The sequence below is a fragment of the Epargyreus clarus genome, unplaced genomic scaffold (assembly GCF_041222505.1).
Source record: "Epargyreus clarus isolate Ecla_fem2 unplaced genomic scaffold, WU_Ecla_fem_2.2 ptg000003l, whole genome shotgun sequence".
Classification (NCBI taxonomy): Eukaryota; Metazoa; Arthropoda; class Insecta; order Lepidoptera; family Hesperiidae; genus Epargyreus; species Epargyreus clarus.
In genome coordinates, this window is record NW_027332211.1 from 5,018,535 (window position 1) to 5,037,183 (window position 18,649).

General features: G+C 33.2%; 1 protein-coding gene across 5 annotated transcripts; it reads left to right on the top strand.

Annotated features, from left to right (window-relative positions):
• Positions 1-85: 85 nt before the first annotated feature.
• Positions 86-14,488, top strand: LOC140750904 (tumor protein D54). Of its 5 annotated transcripts, XM_073084665.1 has the most exons (7): positions 86-362; positions 512-532; positions 7,431-7,588; positions 8,553-8,656; positions 8,854-8,913; positions 11,430-11,592; positions 12,081-14,488. In XM_073084665.1, exons 1-7 carry the CDS (start codon positions 344-346, stop codon positions 12,198-12,200), a joined length of 645 nt encoding a protein of 214 aa, XP_072940766.1. In that variant the 5' UTR covers positions 86-343; the 3' UTR covers positions 12,201-14,488. The 5 variants fall into 5 exon arrangements, with proteins under 5 accessions (XP_072940766.1, XP_072940775.1, XP_072940748.1 ...); XM_073084674.1 differs by lacking the exon at positions 512-532 and having other exon boundaries at positions 95-362; XM_073084647.1 differs by lacking the exons at positions 86-362; positions 512-532 and adding an exon at positions 2,385-3,265 and having other exon boundaries at positions 12,087-14,488.
• Positions 14,489-18,649: the final 4,161 nt, after the last annotated feature.

The following is an 18,649-nucleotide window of genomic DNA, read 5'->3' on the forward strand; positions in this document are numbered from 1 at the left end:
TTTATAAGATACCACAGAGTATCGCACTTTTGTCTATAGCAAGACACTAGCAATATTGTCTGGTCGAACGTGTGCTGCGTCTAAAAGGTTTTTTTCTTTGTATTGTTATTTATGCTACAATCTGCCACATTTCTTATTCATATTCTTAGTTTCTTTCTGAGTGGTGAATAATACTTATCTACGATACCTAGCGGCATCTGAAAATTGAGGAAATCAGAAGAAAATTTTATTCCAATCTAAGAAATTTCATCCAATTCGATTGCTGACATTTATTTTAAGATTGAAGAGATCTCAAGTATTTTGTAGCTACTATAAGACTGAGGCAGCTTCAAATCATATCACAATGAGCGGAGTACAAACAGGTAATTTCTCCTTTTATTTGCCGTAGTTATTATTTATCGGTTACTTGTTCGCCGGTTTGCGTATATAAATTAAATTATACGAGAGTACCTATTTAAATTGCCTATCAATGTTCCCTATTAATGTTGTTGTTATCATTTTCATGTTGTAGGGGATATAGAAGTGGCTTGGTGTAAGTATTATTATACAGTATTATTTACATTTGTATGTTTAACAATAATACTCTCCGTCGTAAGTGAACAAAGACATGTAACAGTTTCAAATTAGAAATTGTTCCCCCACATTATAATACCCAGTGACTCAAAACGAAAAGTTATAATATATGAGCTGTATTTTACCAACTATTGCATTACCTTACTGTTAATTGGTAGACAATGCTCAAACTGTTAGGTTATGTAAGGATTTCTTCATTATATATCAGCTAATTAGTTGATACAAGGTTAACAAAACTCAAACAAAATAGAGATTAAATCAATCTTGCCAGCGTTTTATTTAAAGTTTCGTAAACTCAGTGGTAGTGTTACAAATTTAGTTTTTATTACAGTTTAACTTAACAATGACACTGGCAAATTTTTAATATCTCCTCACTATGAAAATGCTCACTGGGTATTACTAATGTGAATTTTTTGATTCTCTGTAATTTAGTGTTGTTGCATGTTAGATGTGATTTACATGCTAAAACATATATTGTGACATCTTCGAAAGCAACTTTTTTCCTAACACAACCAACCATTTGGCTAGATCAATTATTCAATAAAAATCAAATCATATGTTGCAATCGGATGTATTTTCAATTGATTGTTTCTTACTGTAAAATTGACACAATGTTAAGAACAATAACTATAAAACAATTATAGTAAAAACTTTTGAGAAGTAATTTGTAAAAGTGATGTCATATATAGTAGTTTTTATGTTATTTTTTTAGTTACCATTTAGAACCATTGAGTTACCATTTTAGGTAGAACCATTTCACTAGTTTTGAGTAAGCAATCAAGTATGAGTCATGTATGAACTGACGAAATACAATTTATCCTTAGATTATATCTGTAGTGTTTATATCTATGACTTAGTTAGATAACAAATACTTTCAATTGATAGAATTTAATTTGAAATTGCATGTGTTGTAGTATTTTATAAAAACATTATACTAGTAAATTTTACATGATGCTTAATTAAATTTTTGCTTATGAATCTTATTAATGTACAACAATGGTTTATCATGATTCATCATTATATAAGTATTCATATAAGATTTGTATATCAGTACTAAATATCCAAATAAAATTTTATGCTATACAAAAAATTCTTCAAAATATTTATTCGACAATTTTAAAATTACAAATATAAAACAAAATCCATTGATTTAAAATAAAACCTATTTAAATATTTTGTATGTACTTTAATGTAAGTATACATTTTTTAACATACATGTATTAGTCTTATTTAAATAAATAGTGTTTACTCTGTTTACTATACAAATTACACATTTTTGTATTTAAGAAGATTCTAAAATTTCCATATTGACAAAATATCTCATTGAAATCAATTGTTCGAGCCATCTAATTTATTTCTTAAAAGCAATTAACTATTTAATTATGTGAGACAATTTTTTTGCTGATGAGAAAAATACCTTTGTCATTTAAATTGAGATTGATTCATATAATTATTTTTAGATAATATGTTCTATATATGAGCTATTCTTATTAGTCTTATTGCTATATTAGCTTCTATTTTAAAATAGTAATATTTGTAGTAAATTTATAAATAAAATATGGAGGAAGTCATGATTCTACTATTAACTTTAGTTCCACTCAACGGGTAATTTGGTACTTTGAACGCTTTAACAGTTTCAAATTGTTTGTGAGTCAGAGAATCTTGTGCAATCTGCAGTTTTTTGTGTAGTATTGCAAAGAGGTGACGTAATTATTCTTCTATGCCATGTTGACGGTCCAGCGGCGTGCGCGCGCGCCTCTCTCTCGCCCCGGGCACTGTCAATAAACTTTAGCCGTACAAGGTGAGCTCGCTTTTTGGTGTTGTTTTGTTTGCCGTCTGCGCGGCCACCAGCCGTATTGATAAGTAATACCACGTTGCATATCTTTTTATCGAGTTTTTATATGATACGATTATTTTAAACCATTAGAACGAAGGTCAAGATCGTTATTTAAAAATGTCCAGATTAGTGATCGCGTAGTTGTCGGTGAAAGTGGCAAATACGAGCACTCAGGCAGCGGCGCGAGACGTGCGCGGGCGGTCGTGCTCGCTAGCCCCGACGTGGCGGAAGAAACGGAAACGGACATATTGTTATAATATATAGTGCTACGGAAAATATCTTGCGTGGTGTGTGCCAGTCACGCCATGTTTATGTGACGCGAATATTCCGGATCTGTATTTTTATTATGATTTTCTATCGGTGTTCCTAACATTGTTGCCAATGTGCTTCTTATCGTCCTGTGCTGGAAGAAGATTTTTCCGGGGCGGTTCGTTAGAAAATATGTTCGATTGTCGTAGGAGACGAGGAAGATAGCTAGGGTTATGGCCAACCATGGGGAGGCGAGCGTTGGGCCAGCGAGCTTAGAGTACATGGAAGATCCCTACTTCGTACCGCCGGACGACGACTCAACCCCTAGCTTCGATGTGGCTGTCGACGAATTAGATGAATTAGAAGAAATAGCGAATTGGCCACAAGATGATACTGAGGCCGACTGGCGTGCGCTGCCTGATATAGCAGAATCTGCTCTTTGTATTGAAACCGAATTTTATATGGACAATCGCCGTCGTCGTTTGCGCATTTTTAGGAAAAAAATGAGAGAAGTTCGAGTTACTTTTCAAGACTTATCCAAGCCTTATCTTGCCAAAGTGTCCAGTCACACAAACTACAAAAAGTTCCTTGGTATAACGCCCGGAGGTCAGTGTAGTTATAAGAGTTCCTGAAGTCTATATTTTTTACGGTGTCATATCATTAATCGAACCCGTGAATAAAAGTATTCACGTATTGGCCCATTTCTATATTTGCGTCTAAAACGACATATGGTTTGAAATATTTACAAACAAGTTACATTTTATTTGTTATAAGCTGCGATAAAAACACCATGCTAATTTTCTCTAAGACATTATGACGATATTCTCGCAAAGACTCCTTTAAAAACTCGTTCTGTGCCTTTACCTCGTGAGTTTTGTTTTGATTAATAGTAGATTCATGGCATTTAATATAGTATATGAATGTGTGTGTTATTGTATACTTACACTAACGCAATTTAGACTATGTATACTCGAGGTCTACTCAGTTGTAGAGCGAAACCCCAGAGACATATGTTACATTTGTTGTGCAACAAAAGTAAATTACATTTGTTCTTGTAGAAATTATTTACACTTGACCAATCATGTTCCATATTGACATATCCATATTATATTTACGTTGGCGTCGTTAAACAATACGACTGTTAGATTACAAATGAATAATTCATAATACGTCCCTCTTTCTTAATATTAAAGTCACTGAACAATTCGTATAATAGGATTTTAACTTCATTATCTTCGCTCGCTTAACCCACATTTACATGAAATGAAAGAGGATTATTTATTAAGCTGAACCTACGCTATCTACAGTACCTATTTTTATGTTTTCGTTTATTAAGTTAACTAAAACAATACAATAAATAGTTGTAACATTGAAAGTGTACGTTTCAAACCGATCGATAGAATTTTATTTTAGGCATTTTGTTATTATGGTAACGTTTGCATTAATCATTATAAAACAAAATACTTTTGCATCGTTATATTTTCATGTTACATATGTTATTTTTTTATTTCTTAATCTTACCAAAATTAAATCATCATAATATTATAATCTATATACTTTTTATGAGATATTCGAATAGGTATATCTACAAACTAGAAGGTTGTTTATAGAACTAAAACATAAAATATTTTAAATATGTTAATTAATCTACTTTAAAAACATAAGTGAATATATTTTTGATTTTATGCGAATCGTAGATACACATTTACGTACACTAATGTCAGTGCAAAGATAATTTATGACTGAATCAAAATAAAATAGTGAATGCACATACAACGGGTTATGTGGCGTACAATAATAGCTTACTTAAAACATACTTTATATCACGGCGTGCGTAAATGGACGTTTTACGCACGCTTCGCGTGCGCAAAACCCCCATTTCCGACCCCGTAATATAAAATTTTATACAACACGCGGACGAAAAATGTTTTTCTGACTCGTGTGATTGCAGTCCTCGCCTGCGGCTCGGCCTGCAAACTCACACTTGTCAGAAAAAAATTTTTCGTCCTCGTATTGTAATGTACTATTTGTATCATGTGAAAGGCATTGTCATGGTAATGCATACTCTACCACGCGTTCAGTGCAGCTTGTTGGAGAAATAATCAATCTAGTATAATTATATATTAATTATACTACTACTACTACGGAAAATCAAACTGTTTATTTAGGATGTGGATATTTTTGCACACTACGGTCCAGTAGTGTGCAAAAATATCCATATCCTAAATTCGAGTCATCCTAAGTTCGATATAATCTTTGTCTAAAAGCGATGGGTCATGTACCACAGGTGGTCCGCAAGGAGCAAATGTATTAGTGTTTGATTAAATCTGGCCGTACAGCCGCTACGGCAAATTACAATTTAATTTCTTGAACTAAAATTAACAAACTGTATCGTGGTTAAAAGAAGTTAGAGAAGATTATTTTAAATGAATCTGAGTTAGGTTTGTTTTAAAAATTGTTCGAATTAGATAGGTACATATCATTTATTGTCCATGTCAGGCCACTTAAACAAACCAGTAGGAATAATGATTCACCGTTACGATACTGTACACAAATAAAATTATATAGTTAAAAGAAAATTAGTTAACATTTTTTTCCTGTCTGTATTGTAAACGTGATACATGCTACAGTGTTCTCCTTTAAACGGCATGGCATGACAGATACTGAAATATAAGGTCAACTTGGTCCTGAAGGATATCAACTAATATTACTGTGCTCGACCATAGATAGTACTCTCTTGTTTAGGTACGATTACAGATATGGCAGTGACCAATATTATGGATTATTAAGCCAATGATGATGAATTTATTATTAAGCGCCGTGGCTACTTCCTTGAAATAAAACATGACGAGTACGAAACTAAATTATTAAAAAGATTATGATTATGATTATAAAAATTTGAAGGTAGAACTCTTTGTGGTTTGACTTCGGCGGCACCACCGCCATACCAATTTCTGCCTCATAACAGCAGCGTTAAGCGCTGCTGGTTTGAAGGGTGTGGTAAGAGAGACATAGTTTTCCGAGGCTTTCCAGCTTAGTCCTCAGGGGTAGCGGCGCATCTGTGGCCGTTCTCAGGTAGGAATATCTCATCCTATCTGGGGTTGATTACAGATGTCCATGAGCGTCAGTAGCCACTTGACAGACTGCATGCCCGTATGCTACTCCTATATTATAAAAAAATATCCACATTTCGTGTGGTAATAAACTTAAACGCAGACGAAGCTATGAGCGTAAACCTAGTCTCTAGTGTCGTATTTAGTAAAATGATTATCGCTGTACAGTCTCCGAGAAGGCTGGATATTTCATATTACGTATTCGTGCTGTTGCGCACAATGTCGTAATCGGTAATGTTGCGATATGTAAATGAATGCCATTTTGAAGTAAAATTACATTTCTCACTGGACATTACTTAGTCACGGAAATAAATTTCACGCAACTTTCATAGTACTATCGTTTTATCTTTTTAAAAGCTTTTTATGATGTAAGTAAGATCGTTTAAAACAATGCTACATACTTACAAAATAATAATAAAATCACTGAATTATTTTAATAAATAAGTAAGTAATTTTAACATATTATATTGTGAAAGTGTAATCGTTGTTTAAAACATTTTATACTAAGAAATACAATAAAATTTCGAAATAATAAAATAGTAATTACGATTTATTTTAATAATTGAATAAAATGTTTTTTAACATTTTTATTAAACAACTTCAATATTTAATGTATCTTGTAAAGGTAGAGTTCATCCGGTACTCGGTAAAGTCAGCGTAGCGAAGTCGGGTCATAATGCTAGTAAAATTATTTGATTATTATTCAAGCATAATTGAAGCGTAACAATATTACCCAGTTGTTTGTGTTGTTACGTTAGTTTTGCGTCAAGCATCATCTGCGACAAATTGTAGGCATTCGCACGATTAAAAAAGTAGAAATAGTACGAATTTTAAATTTCTCTACATTAGTAAACAATCCCAAAGGGAATAGGTTTATGGGTAAAAGGAAAGTTTAACTATAAATTAAAATGCAAATTTTAGGTGACCCAATAACATTATGGTTCAAAATTACAAACCTAGAAACATTCTGCACATCTGTCAACGAACTTATGAATCCATTTATAACTTCTCCGATATTTCGTTTTCATAAAACTTGATATGATGATCTGATGAAACAGCCCCCAAGCTGAGGTTTTACGGACAGGCTCGAACTGTAAACAGTATTTTTTTTTATCTTCGTTAAGCCCATTCAGAACAGATATCTATAATAGTTAGCGTAGATACGTAAGAAATGCATGACACTACGTACGAAACTACAATCAATCATTAATCAAGCCGCATAATTTCAATACAAACTGTAAATAAATGAAAACTGTGTAATTCTTAGGCTTATGATTGTTAACTGTAGCGCATACAAAACGCAATTCTAGTGTTATATTATGAGTGAAAATCATTAGTAGTAGTAACACTCGTAAAAGTAAACTTGTACCCTTGTTATGAGTTTTTACGTTCCTAACTAAAATTCGGCAGTATCAGTTTATAAAACGGAACTATAAAGCTATCAATTTTAATTAGAAATGTAACAATAAATGCAGTCTATTTATATTTGTAAAATTAAATGTCGTTACAATTGACTATGCATTAAAATTTTAGTTCCGATACTGTCCACGGGGGCAGTGTATGAGCGAACGTAAACGGTGAATGTTTTCGTGCAAACGTAAAAACTCATATGGTACTGCATGCAGTGTGCTCCATGTCGTGACATGTTTGCTCCGCAGCGGAGGAGGCGATGGCGGGCGCGGGCGAGCCGCACACGCCCGACGAGCTGGCCGGGCTCACGCCGGAGCAGGCGGAGCAGCTGCGCGCCGAGTGGAGCCGCGAGCTGGCGCGCGTGGAGGACGAGATCGCCACGCTGCGCACCGTGCTCCAGAGCAAGGTATGGGTGTAACAAACGATCATGTAGTAACTGAAGACTGATAGTACATCAGAGAGATGGTCACTGCTGCACATGGACCAAAATAGAATTGGGAGTCCTATTTGGCCACCGACGCATTTTGACTCCTGAAAATTAAGTTGGAATGCCTTGGTAACTAGGTTTCCTGAGTACAGGCTTGCCGCTATCTCCATTATAAATAAGGCGGTAGAGCTCTCAAAATTGTACGTCGAAGAGTTCTTCCAATTTTGATGTCATATACATTGCACCAGTATTATTTGCTTACCTCCCTCAACAGATTTTCTCTAATCCAACAATTAGTTGTGAAAGCTAAAGTTGGTTGTAGGTTTTTGCTATGGAAATATTAAAAAAAATCCCCTTGAGTAATTAAACCGTAATTAAAAAGCCTATAAAGGAAAACACTTTTAGCTACACAACAATTTGATTTAGTTCAAGATGTAAACAGTCTCAAATTTACCTTTATTGCTATAATAACCCTAATTTCACTGTAACACGATAGGCGCGAATAGAAAGGGTTGGAAATTCTGGCAACATTTCATAAACATACAATAAAATATGCTTTATTTTATTTACTAGTCTTTATTGCCCCGCTGTCGTGCAAAGACCTCTCATTACCATAGTCATTTTCAACATCCCACTCATCTATTCATTTCCCTTTTGATGTTCCACATTCTATTATATAAGTTCTAGGTATATGGAGTATACTAGTATAGTATGTGTAAATGGAGTAGGGATTCATAAATATATTAGAAAACTTTTTTATTTTCACTTGCATATTTTGTCTGATAATGATGATAAGCAAATGCCAAAAACTTGGAATGTGCCCAAGTTAATAAACGAACACAAGACATACAATCGTGGAGTCCTTGGACCAGTAATGGGAAAAGGGGCGAAGGAAAAGGGAGAAACGAGACTATAATTATACTTAGAATTTACTATATTCTAGATGCGTCAAAGCTCCGAGTTGAAACGGAAACTTGGCATCACGGTGTGGAAGGAGATAACAGAGGACGTGAATCAGGGTTTGAAAAACGTTAAAGAGAGCCAAGTGTAAGTACTACCGATATGTTCGCTAATATCTTCACAGTTTATTTATTATTCTCGGGTTAGAACATGCTATTTCGCACATTTATTTAGTGGCGGTGGTTTGCTTTGCTCGCTGTATTGATTTTGCTTCAGCTTGACATATGGTGGAGTTCACAGGTAGTTTCGTCCGTTTGATTTACATTTCATTTGTTGCATAACAGTTATCAATCGATAGAATCTCGCGTGGCTGCGCTTACACAGGCTGTTACTCAAGCACCAATGTAAGTACGGTAGTGGTATTCCCGTATTGTATATTCTTAAGTATTATTTGAATGTACTCACCAAAGTTTACCTATAGTGTTATTGTGTGGGTGTGGTTTTGTATTTACTTTTTTCTCAGTAGTGTTTATTTTTATTTGCTGTAATTATAACCCGAAAGTAAATATAATTTTAGTTTTATATTTATCTATTCCATGCAATTTATTATTAATACATTCTCTAGCACTCAAAAACTGTAATTACATATTCTTGTACGACTCTTGACATAACTCCAAATAGTATACGTACTACGTGCACTACTTAGTAGGTACGCTATTTGTTCTTATAAATGTACACCATAACTCATTCACCAATACGATTAAAGTGCAATAAGGATTGCACTTGGATAAATTGCGAAGTTTTCCACAATGTTAGCTTAATAATATTATACTTAAGAGAAAGATATAATGTGATTTTAATTCGGTAACGTAGAGATTATCAGTATTAAATAATTGTTCATATGTATGACGGACACAGGTTTAAGCTGTAGTTGGTTTCGAGCAACGCCCCACATAATTAGGCCAATAATATTTGTAGGACTGCCTTACATAAGACCCATACGATTGACGTACGAGTAAGTCCATCAAATGCACGTAAGAGTTCATTTGGTTAAGTACTTGTTGTGTTAATGATTGGCTTGGAAGAGATTTAGACCGTTCGTATAAATTCTACATCGTTTCATAACGAGCTCTCGGAAACCTTCCGAAAGATGCAAAAATAGAATAAAGGAGAGGGTCATTGTGTGAGCTTGGATTTTACAAATTGTGGCCAAACAAAAGACACGTACCACGACAGAGCCGCGGCGCATCAGACGACCGTTACGTAACTCGGTAGTTTCACTAACCTCAAGTGTTGCCTAGAATAAGTTTCGTGATATCGTGCAATATTTTTTTGTTCTCACTTTTCTTAGCCGCAGACCTATTTCGAACGCAATTTGCTTCACGCGAAATTAAGTTGATTTTATTACTCGAATAATTATTATTTTTTATAAACTCAGCATGCGTTTGTAAAAGGACGATGCAGATTGCATAACGATGAATTGATGAATAATCAATCTTTCCAGCTGTACAAGTTTTTCTAAAGTTTACATGAAAAGATTGTGTTAATTATAGTTCCCAATATAACACAGTCGCGTCAAACTTACACAATAAGGTCATCGCATATTATAACGAACGATATCTCTTTGGTATAATTATATTGAGTTAGATATTTGTCCTTATTTCTATGGTCGTATACATCTATGAACGATCCCTAAGTAATTTTACTTCAACTTTTAAAGCGAAGTCTCTGCGTGTCTCGCCTTCGTTAGCATCACCGCCAAGCCTATTTCTACTTTATTGTAATAAACTTCGCGTTAATGTGTTCAAGTTTTAATTAGAAATTTAATACCTATTGTAAGTAAGGTAGGTATGCTTATAAAATGCTTTCTAAGTCAGCCCTTATTATGTCATGTATATATAGAGTTTGATTATGATTGACGCTTCGGACAGCAAATTATAAGTGGATTGAAAACCTTTTTACCCATTTGTATAAAAATAACAAACTGTTAAAACGATTTATGTCGATATTTAAATTGGTGGAAAGTCAGTATAATATGCGTTGACCTTAATGACGTTAACACCATACGCATGAAGTAATAACGAAAGTTATTAATCTTTAACACCAAGCTGATGTCATACTCCTATCGAATGTAGCGGTTTATGTGGATACCACTAACGTTACGACACAAATAATAATGGTATGTTACGGGCCTGATACTAATCTGCGTTTGCGTAATTCAGAATTACAGTAATTTTGATATTTAGAAAATTATCTTTAAAGTTACGACACATTTAATAAATGATAAAAGTATATATTATTGTGTCGCTGTATGTCAAATTATATTATGTTATTTATATTTTTACATCGCAAAAATATTTTGAATATTCGCAATGAATCTGAGTTTTAACAGCTATAACCGATGCCAGGGTGAAGTGAACTTATGTTCGAGGTCAATTGATTTCTTATGAAAGTATTCACAGAACTGTTCATAATAAAACAGCGAGCAAAGGTCCTACAATTGGAATTGGTTTCTTTGTCTGTATATAGTATACTAATATTACAACTACTATTAATACTTGATGCATTTGAAACTATTAATTAATTCCTATGCACAGATTGTACGTGTCAAGTAAATTCTTTGTTGTATAGCACTAATTTCTTTGTTGTATTTTCCTAATATAATATGAATTATATGTTACCTGTACCTACTCTATAGTATGGTCCTACCAAATCCGTACACCTTTTAAATATGTCACCGTTTAAAATTTTAAAATTATTGTGACATTGCAAAAGTTAGTTTTTCCCTTTGCGGCCCCTTGTAGTCATGTCACACTTTATCCCCTACTACACATGACCTAATGGTTTCGATGACTACCTACAGATTGTATGGTATGAATTATAAAGGAAATGACGAAGTCGTGTTGTGTCCGATCGGCAGATACCAAAAAACTGAATCTGTGATAAAGTCCACTGCGGAGAAGACGACGTCGATCCTGGGCGGCATCACGGCGGGCGTGTCGCACAAGCTCGGCCAGATGCGTAACTCGGAGTCGTTCCGCTCGATCGAGGAGCGCGTCGGCACCGCTTACGAGAACGTCAAGGTATGATCATAGTAAAGAGTTTCTTTACTATGGTATGACTGTTGCCTAATGGTGCCTATTAATCGATCTAGGTTTTAAATTTTCAAACTAACCCTAAATATGTTTAAGTGAACGTAATTTTTTTGTTACACGTAATTTTGCAACTTGTTTGAGTTAGGTCCTAAATTACAGAGTTAGCTTTCATCTGACTGACATTTTTATTGAATGATTTTAAATTATTTTCAGAATTTTGGACGTTCAATTAAGTTTTTTTAGTTATACATTTGCTACTTTCATTAGAGTCTTAATATTTATATTTCAATGAATAATTTCCTTTTTTATGATGAACAACATCAAAAATATAATCCCTTTCATTTGTTATGAAATTATTGTACAAAAACTACATTTTCTTTTGGCGTTTTTTTGTTTTTCTGAGACAAAATAACTGTTTACAAAATGCCGTGGGCGTGTGGAGTGTCGTTTATTTTTCATAGCGTTCACAATTGCAGGGTAAGGTGGCGTCGCGCTCCAACTCGACGCAGAGCTTCGACGAGGCGCTGCGCGACGCCTCGCGCGCGGCCAGCGGCGCCACCTCGCCCACCATCCCCGAGGACAAGCCGCTGCCCTAGACCCCCCCCCCGCACCCCGCACGCCGTGGACACTAACACACGCTATGCATCTTGCGACTGATGACCGTTGTTTTAGGCGAGCGACCATAGAGCAAGTCGCAACGCGGTACGACTAGCGAACGTACTCGTAGTACGCGTACGCGTAGCGATAATCAATGTACCCAATTTTTATTTAACAACGATCGAAATTACACAATTTTGGAAATAAAGAAAATAAAACCAGGTTTCGTGAGTAGCCGTTGCATATTAAATGTCCCAATTCGGCGATAATATTAGTTTAAAATCATAAATTGTCATATGTCCGAAACATTGGGACGGATTGATTATTATTAACAGTCGTTATTATACGTATTATGCTTCGTCGCAAATTGAGCTACGCGATAAAGTAGGCGCCAAGTGTACATCTATTCGTCGCTCACCTAGGATGAGTGGAAATCAGGTCTAACACTCAATTTATGAACAACTGCAATAATATGTGGTTGCTCAGCAAAGCAACTGTTTCTAGGTATTTTAATTAGATATGTCATACATAACTATGAAAAATATTTCAAATCTGTCATTAGAAACTCAATTTGGAGCAGTCTAATATTTTATTTCGTTATTTACAGTTGCATTTTTTTTATAATTTTGTCACAAGAAAGCATTGTTTGACATCTGGTCTATTAGGGCAAATTGCAAGTGGTTCATCATTGTAACATTTTTAATTCCAACTTATCTGAGTGTAAACTCGAAATCCATGTGTTAGTAAGTTAACGCTCACGCCTAACATTATGACCGACTTTATGTTGTTGACGTACGTTGAAGAAAAAATATCTATTGATGAATTCTGGCAACTGTATGCACTATACAGTTTACTCGTTGATGTCACTTATCCATACATTTTAGATATCACTAAACAATGCATATCGCACAGCCCAAAACAAAACTCGGTGCGGTCATAAAGTTTGGCGACACCTACACTATCCGGCTGAAATATTTGTGGACATTGTACAATTACATCACACTAGCACTGTGAATTTTATCAATAAACATGTTTTATAAATAAAGTGCGACTTGATAATAACTAAATACCATATTTACATTTAAAAAAGTGGAATGTGACTAATACTAATGCAGAAGATATTTCATCGACATCCACAGATATTTCGAACGAGTAGGTTATTAGTTTTAACTACTTTTACTTGTCAAATTGTCATCTAAAGCCCAAATTTATATACTGACGCTCCACTTGAATGATATTAATGTGTTACTTGTGGATTCACATAACTGGTTCCATTTAACCTGATAACATAGTCGCAGTCGTGATCATTTCATACATCAAATCGCACGGAAGTCACGATAAGGAATAAAATTTCCTGAAATATACTTTATTATTCGGACTGCAGTGATAAGAGTTTCATAAATTTGGTGGTGACTCTTCAGGTGTTTAAAATTTTAATCGCATTTTTCGGTGGATTCAATCGGAATGAATCATATGATTGACCCGGTAACACGTTGCAAGTTGCGATGGATAACTGGGTTTTAAAATCAGATATTATAGTATCTCATATGCTACACTAGACACTATAAACCCCACAATAGTTGACTTGTAATTAGATTATTGTGTAATTGGGTATTATATTAGCGTGTATTCTTCCATATGGTACTTAATACTTCTTTGTGACTTTAGTTTTTAATTAAAGTTTTGCTTAGTGTTACACTTAGCTCGTTTTTCTTTCACGCGTGAATTATGTATGCCTAAATACATACATACAATAATGTTAAATTGTATTTAGTTGTTGGTCGAATTGAGAACGTTAATGTGTTCGCGGTGCGGTAGAACGAATAACAATTTAGTAAAGTAAGAGACTGCTGGTTAAAGCTTAGTATAATACTATAATGGAATGTATTCACAACTATTCTATTGATTCTATTGTCTTAACATAGCATTCCATACAATATTTATTGAATTTGTGTCTATATGTAAGGTTTGCCTGCAGAGCTTGGAAGAGAGGTTGGTAGTTATATATAAAAGAAACAGGATTTCCACGTTATGTATTATTAACTTCTCAAGAAACACTTTTATATAAATTATATACATGTTGATATCACAAAGTTGTAAATTCATATAACATGTAGAGTATGTTGACATGTATAGTGTAAGACATAATAACTTGCCGACGCATGTTGTCCAGTTTGGAAATATAAATATGATATTTTTATAAGATGCTTAGCTTTCCTTTACTTATAAAATATTTCCACTATTTACATTACCTTTTTCAAAATGGTAAATAAAATTTATGTATTAATTTTGTTGTTTCATTTTGTTTTTACATAACCACATTTTTTATTTGCCACCGTTTTACATTTTTTTTTAATGTTTGGAAATATTACAATATAAAGTTTTTTTTGTTATTTAAATTTCAATAAATACCAGAACCATTTATAGCATCGTAAGTATTGGAAAATAAACATAGCAGTGTGTGGAACTAGGCAGAAAGGTATCTCGAATATCAAATAATTGAAAATAGACATTTTAAATAAATTGTATTAAGTTCCATACAGTTTAAGATATTGCCGAGTGTTCATACTACCTTTTTTAACATTTTATAAATACCACGATGTATTTTGCCTACATTACAACAAGTGTGTATATAATACTTAGCATAAAATGCTAAATTATGTTGATATATACAGGATGATTTTTATTTTATGGCAGACTTAATTTATAGGTAACTACTTTCGATTGTTTTTGAATAATATCTCATAGATTGGTAAGGCTCAATTTGTTATTCAATTTAAAATAAACTTAATAGGGTGTAGCGTGCGATGTAAGATGATTTTTTCTATCTAAAATTTACTTTGTGTCTAAAAACGTACCTTAAAGTATTTAATATCGTAAAAAATATTCAAGCTGTGCCTACATTCTCTAAACGTACAAATATAAATTATGTCAGAGCACAGGCATTTAAAGAATTGCTTTATTCATAAAATACTTCCAAAATATATTGATATCCAAAGAAATAAAAACCATCCATGTATATCTTACATATTTCTGTGAAAAAATCACAAACATCGAGAATATTTTACAAAAATGAAATTATTATTCTAAATTTCTGAACAACAAGCCTCCAAAATGCTACTTATCACTTAAGTAATGTTTAGGGAAACAAGGATTAGAAAAGTTACCAAAGATACTTTTGCATCTTAACTACAAATTCAAATTATAATATAACTCGTACATATTTTAAATCGTTTAGGTACGTATACAATATACATATATTTTAAAGATATAGCAAAAAGCCAAATGATATGAATCTGTTAGACTTTTAGATAAAATACATCTTTTTGAAATGCCTAAAATTTTTGCTGATTGAATATGGCCCGCCGAGGACCCACAGAATGGAGGCCGTATAGTCTACGTCGAGCCATTGTGCTTTAAATTCCTAACGATTTAATTTTATCCAACTCTGTGGTTGTATAGATTTGAAATTCTATTAGGGCGTTCGTTTACCAAAAATATTGCTAGGGAGTAAGGAGGATTAATGTTCAATCTGTAACATTGCTGTATTCAAAGAGAGATATAATGGGTTGATTATTTCTAGAATATTCAATTTTGTATTGTTATCTTCAAGTGAATGATCGTCAATTTATGAGACTGTATTCTAACGTAATGTTCAAAAGTATCTACTTTGATTGATACATAATAGGCGACAGTTTAATCCTTTAGATTAATTTAGAACCCTAAACATGGCGTTCTTAACAACGCGCTTTCATCTGTTGCACGGAAATAACCAAGATGCCAATCTATTACAGTTCATGTCACACGATTTATGTTTTGCTGCCAAATCAAAGCACTTTTAATCCTGAAAGTTTCCGTCACGCATAACCATTGAAGAGCGCTCACCTTGTTTATCTCACTCACGTACTTATATCAATGTGTAGCCATTATGGATGTATATTAATTTTAGAACTTTTTATAATTTTTAAACGAATGGCTTGCCTCTGCAGTTTGATGATGAATACAATCGACAAAATTAAAAGCACGCAGTACCTAAACGATTTAAATAAAATATATGTAAGACGTTAGAATGCTGCACACTAAATTTATTTATACATAGTCTCAGAGATCACAAGTTCAAGCAAATAAGTAAGACTGAATTCTTCGAGAAGACAGGTGGTACTTTTGTATTAGGAGATAAGTAATAGTAGACATAGTAACGTTCGACTTAACAACCACAACGAACGCGGATCATTTTAATTACATAACCGCTTTTAATAATCCATTAATGAGAGCAATAGCGTATAGTCGACATGGTCATTTACAAAAAGACTGATATTATTTTACCGAATAATGTCTGAAATATCACGGCCGCATAAAATACACCAACGATTTTTGTGACTAGCAATCTAAAAATAGTCGCAAATACAAATTGTTATAGTTTTTACATTTCACAAAGGCACGTCAGATGATTATTGTTATAGACTTTAAGTGTAATTCGTTCAACTTTCTGCGCGCCAAAATGAGAGGTAAAAACTATGCCAATAAATACAATACATTATAAGAAATGTCTTTTAGTCGGTAACAAATTTGTCGAACTTACGTTTGGCTCGTTAATTCCTGCAACTATACACTAATTACTGTCTAATTTGGGGATCATTAAAACTCAGAATTTAAATGAACAGGTAAGGTACACTGGATCGGAACATGAAAGTAATTTATGGTTTAAAAGTTTATAATGCAGTAAATGATATTAAGTAAAATATGTAATAACCATTGTTATTAAATAAAATGTTTATTAAATAATATTACATCAAAACGCAGATTGAGCGCTTTAAACATCATCCGTCAAGTTCCATTGTTACCCTGCACGAAGAAATTTGGAAACTATTTTACGATCTAGGTATAGTAAATCCTTGAATCTATACAATTAAAGCAGTTCAATGTGCAAAAATAATTATTCTATTTGTATGCGGTGCTTTAAAACATACAAACGTCCAATATGGTCCAATATTTATAACAATTCTTCATCGAACACAATTCATAATGATTAAAAAGTGATACCAGCTGTCGCCCGCGGCTGCGCGGGCGCACCGGGAAGCTTGGCCAAACTACACGTCGCACCTTTGTTACATGACATCATTCAAATTAATGGAAATATCCTCTATAAACGTAAATATTTATTTTAACTCCATATCATGTTCAATAATGTATAAAATGAAGATACTATTATAATAAACAATAAACTTATTAGTTTATTTTTTATTATAATAGTAATTAAACGTAACGATATTGAAACTGTTTATTAATTTACACGTACAAAAGGAAAAACATGAAGTCATCTTGTTTCGAAGGTGCGACAATTATAACATCAGAATAACTGATTACATTCATGATATAGCTAGATAGTGATTTCATATTTTGGTCAGGCTTCCTCCTATGGAGAGATGATATTTTATATCAAAATATTAAATTATAAAATACATAAGTGTGAATTAAAATACTTAAAAACTAAGAGGCGGCAAAGAAAATTACTTTTGGCCTGAAGTGGGATGCTAGTATAGTATAATTATAATATTGCATGCCGGACTAAACATCTAGATATTAATTATTAATAGTAAAGAGCCTAAATACTACAAATATTCCTCGGTTCGTTTCGCATTATCTAAATCTATACGTTAATTGTAAAGCGCCAATGATTTTTAACATAGAAGACTATTAACTGTGTATTTTAACTAATTATATTTATTGATTTATTTAATATTATCCACAGAATAATAATGCACGTGTCTTTCATTACATATACAGGGTTGCCAGAATTGAACAATCAGGGCAGTCCCGGTCTAGCGAAAACAAATTGTGCTTTGTTCATGACTGTCCCGCATGCTTATCATTTTCCTGTAAAAAATCTATACTAACCTTTACAGATGATATTTTATGATGGCCCTGGATCTGACAACCCTTACAATAGTACTTACCTAAAGACCAAGATTCATTTTATGTGTATATAAGATTCTGGTGTTCCAGTATTGTTCCATAATTAACCGCCGTCATTAACAATTGATTGGACTTCAATTAAAAATACGTACACACTATAAACGTCTACGAAACAACTGTACAGTACAATACATGTCCCACAATTTCAAATTAAATAATAATTATATGACTGAATATTTTCAAAATATGCAATTATAATTTAGAATGAGTAACTAGTATTGAACCCATCATTTGTACCGCTTAATTAATTTTTATGATGAATAATTAAAGCAGAGTGATCGAGATATCTAAAATATATTTTATAAAAAATATTAACGGTCGATTTTTTAACGCCACATTTCTAACGCGCTTATATAATACGTGAAGTCAACATATTATTTGGAACGTGTTATTATTATACATTAATTATTTCGGTTCAAGAACGGACAGATTTTCAAAAATTCACTTATAACTAACTTTAGCCACATCCCTT

What these genes read in the sequence shown, in the direction of transcription:
- LOC140750904 (XM_073084638.1), top strand. Translation starts at nt 2,893, where the DNA reads ATGGCCAACCATGGGGAGGCGAGCGTTGGGCCAGCGAGCTTAGAGTAC. An exon ending in CCTTGGTATAACGCCCGGAG is followed by an intron (nt 3,266 to 7,430) that starts GTCAGTGTAGTT and finishes TTTGCTCCGCAG; the next exon opens with CGGAGGAGGCGATGGCGGGC. An exon ending in CCGCTTACGAGAACGTCAAG is followed by an intron (nt 11,593 to 12,080) that starts GTATGATCATAG and finishes TCACAATTGCAG; the next exon opens with GGTAAGGTGGCGTCGCGCTC.